This window comes from Protobothrops mucrosquamatus, unplaced genomic scaffold (genome assembly GCF_001527695.2).
Source record: "Protobothrops mucrosquamatus isolate PMUCROS unplaced genomic scaffold, P.Mucros_1.0 scaffold252, whole genome shotgun sequence".
Lineage (NCBI taxonomy): Eukaryota > Metazoa > Chordata > Lepidosauria > Squamata > Viperidae > Protobothrops > Protobothrops mucrosquamatus.
This window is the reverse complement of record NW_015386600.1, coordinates 260685-272646: the sequence shown is the minus strand read 5'-3', so window position 1 is coordinate 272646 and position 11962 is coordinate 260685. Positions and strand designations below refer to the sequence as shown.

The following is an 11962-nucleotide window of genomic DNA, read 5'->3' as shown; positions in this document are numbered from 1 at the left end:
AGCCTCGATAGCGAGTGAGAAAGGGCCTTCGGGGTGGAGGGGGGGGACATCCAAACCCTACGCTTTCCAACGCCTTCCCCCCGGCGGGCCCCTTATACTGCGCCCTTCTCCGGGGCCGCGAGCGCCCCATTTTCCCTGCTCGCCCCCGCAAAGAGAAATGGGGTTGCAGCGCGAGGGGCAGCAGCAGGCGAAGCGCTCCGAGCCGGCACCAGCAACCAGCTCGTCGGTTCCTCAGCCAGCAGCGCGACAGACAGCCCAGCCAGGCGGGGAGGCGGTGCTTGGGTCCCCAAGGCGCGGAGCGGGTTGGCAGGGGCGACGGAGCGGAGGAGGAGCGAATGGCGAGCTGAGAGGGCGGCCAGCCTTTGCGCGGCTCGGGCTGCCTGGCTGGGACGGAGGAGGCGGCGGGAGGGAGCGGCGCGGCGCGGCAGCAGCAGCGAAGGAGCAGGCGGCTTCTGCAGAATCGCCTCTTTTCCCTGCCTCGGTGGGGAGGCGCGCGGATCCAGGCTCGGGAGAGCTGGCCGCCGAAGGTGAGGGGGTGCCGCGGGTATCTGGGCGGCCTAGCGAGGGCGACGCCAAGGGGGGCCCGCCCCGCCGGACCGGGACGCCCCACGGCCGGGCGATATCCTGTGCAGCGCAGCGAGGCCTCCTGCAAACCCGGGGCGGGAAGGGACGCGTGAGGCCGCGGGCTTCGCTGCCGGCTGGGCTGCTGCTTTTCCCCCGCGGCGGGCTCGGCGCTGCAAGCGCGGCGCGTGGAAAGCAGCTTCCTAGTCCTGCCTCTCCCCGCCCGCGCTTCGAGCTTTGCAGAGGAAGTTCAGGAGCCGCTGCAGCGCTGGGGCCCGACCTGCATGGGGTTCCGAGGAGCCCCGGGCCCTGCGGCTTGGACGCGGAGGCGGTTCGGGGAGAAATGGGGCTTAAGCGGTCAGCTGCCGTCATAATGGTTGCGTGCATGGCAGCTCGTAACCCCAGGCACGCGGGACTGCCGGAGACTGCGGGCAGACGGCGCTGGCAGCCGAGGGGAAGATATTGCAGGAATGCCCACATTCAACACGTTTTTTCCTGTCCGCTGAAGATAATAGTCCTGGCCGCAGTCACTGTAAATTTGCCCTGAATTGCAACACGAGTAGGCGAACTGTTGAATCCTGTAAATGTCTGAGCGCCTCGGTTTTTTGGCTCTGTAGTTCAAGATAGACATTAATTGCCCTTCTCTGACGTTTCCCCGTTTTTGTTTTTTTTATCCAACATATCCCGTCTGGGCATCAGTGGCCAGGAAACGCATTGCTACCTTATTAAGTTTTATTATTTATTTATTTATTAGCAAATCCAGAAGTGAGTGACCCTTCCTTGCCTAGAAACAGTCTGCAGGGACTGCAAACCGAAGTGCTAGACTGGTAAATGCTAAACAAAGCTTGGCACTAAAATTGCACACAATTATAACCATTACAATAAAGGGGTGGGAGTGGAAAAGATTTGATTGCTGCCGTATACAGTTGGAAAGTGCCATGGGTTGAATCAATAGCAGTGATATTTTAGGAGGCCTGTGTAAATTTCAGTGAAAAAGCCTAGTAAGCTGTTAAGAGAACTTCTTGTGCTGCTGAGAACACTGCTTTGTGTTTTGCTTCTTATTAGTGGCATTTGGGAAGAATAGCTCTTATTAAGGAGTATTGTGACTTTCTTGGAAATCAGTGTCTAGTTCTGAAAGAACAAATGAGGTTTTGAGCACATGGGAGGGACAAAAATCTGGTGGGTTTTTAATGCCAAATTCTTCTTCCCAACCATTGGAATAGCTAGCTGCGTGTGCAAATTGTGTCTGACAACAGTGAGGTAAGGAGTTGTGATACCAGTTCTGGCCAAAAGTCTTTGGAAAGCAAGAGGCCTCTCTCACTGTTTTGGCTGTTAGGAGACCCTATGCTCTACATTTGCGGCACATCTTGTGAGGACTGTTGGTGGAATAAAGTATGTATAAGCTAACTAAGTTGGCAAAAACTAAAAATTAGAAGGGTGATTTCAACTGTATCTAGGAATTGTACGATAATCCAGATTGTTGGGATTCCTAGTTATGTTTACTCTTGGGAAATCCCACATCAATACCAAGACAGATTATCTTGTGACACTTTTATAAAAAAATTCACTGGAATGAAATGTAAGTAGTACATGGTTCTTAATTATTGTATTCTATTTTATTGTAGAATTAATTATAATTTAGTTTTGAATCCAAAACATTGATGTAAATGAAAGCAAATTGATTTGACCTATGAGTTATGTTTAAAGGAACTTTTTAGAATTGGGATGATTTTAAATTTTAATTAACCATCCACTTTCATTGTTTTGATATATCTTTTTCTTCTGATTGCTGATTTTTTATTATAACTTCCCTGTTTGTAGTTATCTTCTAAGCTTTGCATACTCCGGAAAGCTCTGAAAATTATTTTAGATTAAATTATGAATACAATCAGGAAAAAGTTTTAGGACTAGTGCAACAACTGAAAACGTAAATGCAATTTTTTGCTTTCAAGATGGCAAATGCAAAATGTTGTATAGTGAATTGAAAAAAATACTTTAAGCGAAGTCAAGTACTTTAACATAGTTTGTGTTACTGAGCTGTCATTTATTAAATTGCTTAGAAAATCAGAGATTGGACAACTATTTGTCTGAAATGGTACAGGGTTGCTTGCTTGAGCAGGGGGTTGGACTAGCAGACCTCCAAGGTCCCTTCCAACTCTTGTTATTCCGTTCTACTCTATCATAATCTTAGGGATCCTGATAAGGAAGTAACTACTTGGGATATGTATAATATATAATATATATATAAAATAGTTTGAATGTGTATATGAAAAATAAGTTAATATCTCCCTGGTGTGAGCAGTGATTCTCATAACACAATCTTGTGCTTGTCTTCTTGGAAATAGGTTTGACTGAATTCATTGGGATTTATAATCAGGAAAATAGATTAAGATTGCAACCTTAAGCTGGTGGTGTTCTATTGATTTCAGTTGTATTCTGATGGGTTTTTTTTTTTTTTGAATAACTGATAATAAAGCAGATCTTTGCAGAGATGCAACTGGATGATCTTCATTACTTAGGATCATGTTAACTGCATATATATAAAATGTGAGTCATATTTATTTAATAGGCTCTTTGACTATTCTAAATCCATAATCCTACATGTATTATCTGGCATTCATGTATATGAATAAGCTGTGTAAAGACTTCTATAATTAATCAGTTCTAGACAGTTTATGTAATCATAGCTATAGGCAATGGCTTAGGTTTGGATTAAATAGGACAGGTCTGTGTGTCTTCTTTCAAAAACTTCTGGTTTTGTTTTCTAAATATAAGCTCACGCAAATGTGCTTAGGCAGAGTACTTCAGTATATCTCCAGAAACAGAACATTGATACTAAGGCTCTTGCCCAAGAACATAACTGGGCTTGTCACGAGAAATTCACTTTCCTCTCTGATGGACTGCAGACAAGAGAGTGCTGTAAAGCTGATAACTTGGCCAGTATTGCCAGCTGTGCTAAATACAAGTATATAGAAATAAAGCTGAACAACCAGAGAGGAGTTGGACAAGAGAATGATGGTAACTTCTATGGACAAAGAGCATGAAGGGAAATCTTTCATAGTAGCTCACTCTGAGCTACAGACATTCTCCTTGTTCTGTACTTTCAAAGTAGGGAACATAACTAAAATTTACCATGGGTGATTGGGTGTAAGAAAGTACTTGTACCTAAGAAAGTAAAATGTATTCTTTTTCCATATTATATATCATTGATCCTGATGGATTAGAGTTTCTGATAAACTTTGTTTATATTATAATCCCTATTATGTTTTAATATGTGGGGGGACTGAATTTATCCTACTATAGCATACTAGGGGACAAAATCGAGTAATTAGTTTTTGTAGTGTTTAGAGAAGCTATTTGACTATCGGAATATATATGACAACAAAAATAAACTGAGAATAGCTCCTGATGCCTTTATTGAACTCAAAACTATTTCTCTACAAGATAATAAATACTTCAAAGCATTTGGAATATTTGGGCAAGTGTTAATTTTCTGGTACATAGTGTACGCATATTAAATTGAATGTTGGCAGTGTTCCAACATCTCAAGGCAAGGTGTATTTAAAAATATATTTTCTTGTTTGCTGCAGAAGTTAGGAAGGAAAACAATGCAGTTAAGACGGCTTCAGAACAATTTAATTAATACTTGAACATTCTCACCCCTTGTGTCCAATTTTTGTCATGCAATTTTGTGTAGTGTGGAAGTTCTAAAATAAGCAGTGGCTTGATAAGCCTTTCAAATTAAAGTGAAATACTTTGGTGGTGTAATTTAAGTTAAGATACAACTTTAATCATGAGTCCCAAATCACTGAAATATTTTCCAAGTATCTGACTTTAATATAAAATAATTATTATAGGATAAGGATATAGTATAATTGTGTTTCTGCATGTGTAAAATTAAACAGACAATCTCTTGAGATTTCAATGGTGCTTTGGTCTCAATACCTCTGTGTATGTTACTGACTCTGGATTCTTGTGGTACACAGTTTGCCATTATGCATAAGTCTCTAAGCAAAATACTCTTAAGGCAGTGTCTGGAAATGGGCGGAAGTAACTTATCTTAATAATGCATGTTAATTCTTTCAATTGGAAAGCATAGAAAAATAATGGAAAAGAGCTCTATTGAAGAGAAATTCTGCAATGCACATAGATAATTACTGATGACTTCTTTAGATTGAGAAAGTAAACCTTGCAGGAAGGAGAGAAGGACAATAGGTACATTTAAGGAAGACCATTTGTTTTAACACTTGTTTTAACAGGCCCTGTTTGTTTTGATTTTCTGCAACAAACTTTTCATTTGTGTTAACTACATGGTGGTTGGTACAGAAGTGCTTTCTGATATTTTGTATTCATAGGAATTTTTTCTAGATTTAACAGCTTGGAGAATTGGGGTGGTATAGTGGTTAAGGCACTGAATTAGAGCTCGTTTCTAATTAATTTCAGGTGATGGATGATCTTCTGGAGCTTTGGGGCAATTAGTTTCTCCCAGCCCAAATTGCTTTAGAGAACCGATTTAAGGAACACTGGAGGAGAAAGTGCTGTGTACAGGTAGTCCTTGATTTACAATCATAATTGAGCCCAGAATTGTGGTTGTAATTGGGGCAGTTAACTTGTTAAATGAATCTATTATCCCCAAGAAGTGTTTTTTTGCTGGAAACAGGAAGTAAACACTGGAAACTGGCAAAAATCAGTGAAAATGTGACTGTGGGACATTGCAAAGGCCAGAAATGTGAGCAGTGGCCAATCACACGATTGTGAGGTGACGGGTGGTGGCTGTTGGAACTTCGGAATTGGGTTGTTAAGTACCTTTTGGGGAATTTGTCATAATTTTGAATGGTCGCTAAACAACCGGCTGTTAAATAAGGACTACCTATATGCTGCCTTGAGTTATTAAATGAAAGGCATACAACTGCTTTATCGAAATGGTGAGTGCAGTTGTATTGGGTTTTATAAAAAAAAATTGATAATAAATGGCAATATGGGAAAGTTAACTAATACTAATTGCCCATTCTCCCCAAATCTGTATTTCAGAGAAGTTGCAGGTGAAGATAATGAAAATTAAAAGCTATTATGTTTGACCTTGGATTATAATTTAAAGTTAATTTTTCCTTTTAGCATAACTGATAAAGCAGATTCATAAAAATAACATCTACCTTCAGTCGAGCTTGATGGATGCAACCAGTTAGATATTTTGATAACAAGACAGAGGCTTTTGCTGTTCCAGCCTTTTAGAATCTCTGTGTGTTTGTGTATGTGTATGTGCTTTGTCTACTACTCTAATGTAGCATTCCCTGGAGGTCCCCCATCCTAGGACTGACCCTGCTTAGCTTTTAAGCCAGGTAAAATCAGCCATGTGCTGCCACCTGCTGGGACACAAAACAGGTCCTTGAAACTATAGAAACATTTCCACTGAATATTAATAATGCTGCCTTACAGAAATGTATCTCCAGAGTTTGTTCTTTGGTGTGACTGTTCTGTCTTTGCCGTTGTTGTTGCTTACGAATTAACTAATTATTAAGTTTTGTGTGTCTCAATGAAAGTGTCAAAAGCAGGGTTGGAATCTGCAAACCATACATAACACTATGAATGAAATGGTCATAGATTTTTTTTCTCCATTAAAAATAATTTCGTTTTGCTTTTAAGTTTTGTTCGCATATGACATGCTATTGACATTTTCCTGTGTGTCTGGTTACATTATTTGTATGAGAAAAAAGCTTCTAGAACTTCCTTTATTTCTGGTTTATTTTTTTTCTCCAATGTAACGTTTTTTTATTTGAACTTTCATTGTTGATTGCTGCAATACAAATGAAGTAATATAATATCAATATTTGCATTGATGTATATATTTTTTTCAACTTACATTTGGTCTCTTAACTTTTTTCAATATTCCATAATCAAATCAGTGGGTTTTTAAGATTCGCCCAAAATTTCTTCAAATAACTACTACTTTATAGGTGGGAATGAGTGTACATAGGTGTGCATATGACTGCATATGGGTGGATGGATACATGGCAAATGAAAATAAAAAAGAAGATAGGGAGGAATATGGCTTCATCTAAGGAGAAACAGTTGTATGAGAACCATGCTGCTTCTCAGAAGATTCATCTCAGAGCAACAAGACATATTTGCACAGATGCCAAATGTTAAAAATGTTATTCTCATCTAGAAAACAAAAAAAGAGTAACTCTATAGTTCTATGGGTTTTTCTCACTTTTAACTGCAGCTCTGTGGAAAAGATTACCACAGAAAAGAAGATAAAGGCTCTAGCCATAGGAGTGAAATTTGACAAGAAAATAGATGAATATTTTCATGGTTAGAGTGTGATAAAAATATGAAAGCTATTAAGTATGGTTCAATGCAAAAGAACTCCCTGTGTATTTTTCTTGTATATATAAGCAAAAGGCTTTGTCAGTTTGATGTTCAAACACAGGTGACCAATAAAGATATGAATCACTGTAATCGTATTGATTAAGAGTAATTATGATATAGTTATGTTTGTTGTTTGGCATTACCCAATTTTGTGGGGAAGAGGCTGCCTGCATGTAGAGAATTGTTGGCCTTGACAGTTTCATGATTTAGGCGAAAAACATTTTTTTCTTGACTCCTTGAAGAAGACTTAAGTAGGGACCATTTTGTCCCTGTTGATATAAACTGCTGCCTGCACCTCTTGTGTCAGTGCAAAATAACACCATCATAAAATATGTTGTCTTAATTGTCAGTCCTTAACCCTTCCCCTGTAGTCATCCATTGCCCAAATTGCAAATGTGTCTAATATTATAAGCTGATTGGTTTCCTTCCCTGATTTCATTTTTCTTGTCTACATCTCATCATCCTGTAGAAAACATATCTATCAGGTGAAGCTGGCATTGTTTTATAACTTTGAAATTTATATTTAAATTTCAAATTATAAAAAAATGAAGAAACAATTGAGAATAAGGTACCCCATTATAAATATGTGCTTAACAAAAATTAAAAGTTAACCAAGCAGTGCCAAACATATTTTCATTTTTTGTACTTTATTTCATATTTTTAACAGATAGGGTGCAAAAAAAACCCCAAAACTAAATTATCCAGGGAGAAGGAGTCCACATAAAATAAATTTGCATTTGCTCTGGGAAGCTGAATTACCCAAAGGGAGTTGAAGTGAGTAAAAGGATAAGCATATCCAGAACTCCAGTACTGAAAAATTTCCTTTAGAATTCTAGGGCTCCATGCTGGCTTCAAAATGGTTAAGAACTGTATCTGTTGTAAAAGAGGAGAGAGAACAAGGCTACAGGTAGCTCAAGTAAATATTTGTACTCATTCTTTTTGGTTGCATTTCAATAGAGATCCCATGGAGGGGAAACTAGCAAGCTGCCAGGCCAGGGTGGACCTGCTAAAGGGGAGAGCCTGATAGGTGTTCTCCTCCCCCTTCCCCCACACACAAAAGTTATACCAAAAAAAAGGATAGAGGCCTAATCGTCCTCACCAAATTTGAGCATCCAAGGCACCGGAGAGTATGTATGCATTCATGCATTCATTCATTCATTCCAGTGCAATTTGGATTTCATAATTGAGCCCATAAGCATGATTGTAAGTTGTGGGGCTCGCTAAATGGAAACTGGCAAAAAATGCCATAAATCACAGTCACATGATCATGGACACTGCAAACAACCTAAATGTGAGCCAATTGCCAAGTGCCCAAAATGTGATCACATGACCACAAGGGGGGGCAGTATGTGCCATCAGAACTCTGGGACTGGGTCATCAGTAGCTTTAGGAAGATCTGTCATAATTTTGAATGATTGTTAAGTGACTAGTTATTATGTGAGGATTGCGTGTGTACACGCACATGCACACAGACACAGACACACACACACACACACAGATACAGAAACCTGGCAAATAATTTTCCAAAACTCAGTACATTTCCCATTATTCTGAGCTATTTTATTTTAGGATATTGAAGAGTGTGCTGCAGCTGTTGCCCAAGTATGCCCTTTCTTTTCTCCAGATAGAAGGGTAGTGTGGTCTGGGCTCCTCTTTTCTATGGAAGCCCAAAGTATGGTTGATTTCAACAAGTGAGTGGGTGGGGTTAGGGGTAGGTGATAGATGAAAACTTAAATAAGACCAAAGTGAGAGGACACATTTTAGGAGAGAAATGCTGCACAAAACTGCACAAATAGCTCCAAATTTGTGCAAAATACATTTCCTACCATAAATACAATAAATCACCTGACCTTACTACTAATAGTCAGCAAAAAGTTACAGATTTTATATAGCTTGAAACTACTAGAAAAATATTGGATTGAGGGTAAGTGAGAACTACAGTACTTTTTTTCCAATATGTAAGGTGATGAGATATGACTATTTAAATCATGGCTGCAGATAAGATGTGGCCACCATTGTATAATCATGGGGGAAGATTGGGGTTTTCATGTTGGGAAATAAGTGGACAGCCTGTGATCCAGAGTTGACACCTTTGGGAATACACTACAACAGCTCAACTTCTTACACTGCCCAAGGAATGTGTTAGCTTGTGGGAAAATTAGGAAGAAAAAGCTGCAGGTTTATAATTTAGCTGCAGTGTATAAAATCAGATGGTCAGTGGTTTGCGGATTAGCCATGGGATTATGCTGCTGTTATATATTGCATGAAGGGGCAGACCAGAAGTTCTGTAGCTTGAGAAGAGAATTGCATTAAATAGATAAAATAATGGCTTGGCCATTAAGAGACAATCTTCAATGCTCAATGACTTCCCAATTATATTTTGTTAATTTTACTCACAGAATATAGAATAACTTGGAAATTTGTCTTAAATCAAGAATAGATATTGCACCAGAGAGTAGGATCTGTAGGGTGCTGATATGCAATAGACAAGTCTCCCCAAACTTATCACCGGGGGGGGGGGGGAGTTGATGGACATGTGCAATTTTGAGAGCACATTACTGGCATTCTTAAAAAAGGGATGACATGATATATCTAGTTACAGAAGACAGTGCTACTTGAAGACATAAACTTAAATGGCTATTCACTGTTTCATCTTTTCTATTTGTTTGGTCTCTATTAACTAAGCTTTCTTTTCTTGGTAACTGGGCAAATATGGGAAGTATTGGTCTGCAGCCATCCACCATTTTAGTTTCTAAGAATCCCTCTAGGACAGGGTCCCCAATGCTCGGGCCGTGGCCCATTACTGGACCTTGAGCCCTTTGGAACCAGGCCACGGAAATGGCGGGCAAATGCGCATGCACTCGTATCCCCACTTACACAAGCAGGGAGCAAGCGCGGGCGCTCACATGAATGAGCTGCATGCATGCTTGCCTGGCGCTCACATGGAACCATTCCCTCCCCCCCCCAGGCTGGTCTGCAAAACCTGAAAGATTGGGGAACTCTGCTCTAGGATCCACATAGATCCCAATGCATTGTTGGAAAAGACAGATTATGTTTTAGGATGTTTGCTTTGTGCACATTTACTACTCAATTATCTATTATATATATGGTATTCCTTTGGGTTTGAAGAATACATGTTGTGCAGTTCATCTTTGAATACAGAGGTGGCTCTATAGTCTCAGTCTGGAATCTCAGAGTCTAGTACAGTGGTGGCGAACCTATGGCACGGTTGCCAGAGGCGGCACTTGGAGCCATCTCTGTAGGCACACGTGCCATTGCCCCAGCCTTACCTCCTCTCGTGACCCCTCCTCACCAGAAGCCCCCTTGGAGGAGAGTCGCCCCTGAGCGTGGCCCATGCGGAGCAGTGCAGCCAAGAACATGGCAGCCCGGCAGTATAGACAAGAATCTGGCTCATGCCCCATTGTGCACAGTTGATGCTGCAGAGTGTGGGCAGAGGGTGTGGCCGCCATGGCGCTGCTGGGCTGCCTGGGCGATCTGCGGTGGGCCCTGGAGGTGGTGAGTGGCCCTGCGGGCAGGCGGGGTGGGGGCGGGGCAGGGGGTGGAGTGGGGCGGGGCCAGTTTTTGAGCACTCAGTCTCTAAAAGGTTCGCCATCACTGGTCTAGTACAAGGAGGGCATTGGAAGTCCATTATTGTAGAAACCATAGCTATTATTCTGTGACATCACACATGGTTTTCTATCAATTTTTGGCAAAAGCCTGTCTTGAAAGCTGGTGGAAGCTTCACAACACAGCGGGTCATTTATTAAAAACATTTAAAACAGCTTGACATCAGGGAAATGTCAGCAGACACATATTAATGTTCAGAGCAGCAGAGAGACTTTCTATCCTATCTGATTTGCAATCAAAAGAATCTTTTTTGGACATAATTGGAATTAAGTATGCAAACTTTAAAAAAAAAATCAGAATTTTATCTTTTCTTTTGGTTCTTATCTACAGCAATGTTCTATTTGTGAAAAAGTTACCATGAAAAAAAATTGCCAATCTGTGGCCATCCAAGTATTGTTATCCTCCAACTCTTAACTCCCATCAGTACTATCCTGCATATCCATAAATCAAAAATATTGAAATTTGTAGTGTATGAGCATTTGGATAAGCATCATTGATGCCTGAATAATTGCACTGATTTTGTGTCTCAATGTTTTTTTCTTCATAGGTAAAGTATGTGCAGAATTCTACAGCAAAGGTTTTAAGAAAAGTAAACATTATGGCAAAGCCATCAGAAGGAAATTCAGCAAAAAGTAACATTCATCCCACCTTGAAAAACTCTGCCATTAAGTGCCAAACAGATCCGAAAAAGAATTAGCTGGGAATCTAAATCACAATTTCTCCTGGTCTAAATACAAAGAAACAACAATAACATCCCTGCACAACCACGGGTTGTGGTGCCTTTTTCATATTTGAGTTACAGTTCTCATAATTCATATGTATTGCTGTGTTTAGAACTCCTTTAATTGTATATATAATAAATCCAAATAGCACTGGCTTGCTGTTCATTAGAATAATTGTGCTAAAAAAATTGCCAAAATGAGTGCAGAAGGATACCAGTACAAAGCTTTATATGATTACAAAAAAGAACGAGAAGAAGACATTGACCTACATTTGGGAGATATTTTAACTGTGAATAAAGGTACTTTAGTTGCTCTTGGATTCAGTGATGGAGAAGAAGGAAAACCTGAGGAAATTGGTTGGTTGAATGGCTATAATGAAATGACTGGGGAGAGGGGAGACTTTCCAGGAACTTACGTAGAATATATTGGAAGGAAAAAGATTTCTCCCCCTACTCCAAAACCTCGTCCGGTTCGACCACTGCCAATGGCACCAAGTCCTGCAAGAGTCGGAACAGAGAGTGATCAACCAGGTTAGTGTTTTGTTGTTATAATTGGCCAAACAAACTGAATACCAGATACTATGACCTTGCTTCTTTTTCCTCAGGTAATTTAGATTCTTTAGCACTTCATGCTGTAGAATATTAACACTGCAGCTGGGAAGAAATTAATTTAAATATCGTGTA

General features: G+C 40.4%; 1 protein-coding gene across 4 annotated transcripts in view; it reads left to right on the top strand.

Annotated features, from left to right (window-relative positions):
- The first annotated feature begins 452 nt into the window (after window positions 1–452).
- PIK3R1 (phosphoinositide-3-kinase regulatory subunit 1) overlaps window positions 453–11962 on the top strand; it is a 57505-nt gene continuing 45995 nt past the window's right edge. Inside the window, exons 1-2 of one of the 4 annotated variants that reach the window (XM_015814451.1) lie at window positions 453–527; window positions 11105–11809. In XM_015814451.1, coding sequence (XP_015669937.1) covers window positions 11476–11809 — 334 coding nt within the window. In that variant the 5' untranslated portion in view covers window positions 453–527; window positions 11105–11475. Of the gene's footprint in view, window positions 528–1870; window positions 1954–2029; window positions 2141–3476; window positions 3580–11104; window positions 11810–11962 lie in introns of those variants that run through there. The other 3 variants (XM_015814454.1, XM_015814455.1, XM_015814453.1) reach the window with 3 other exon arrangements.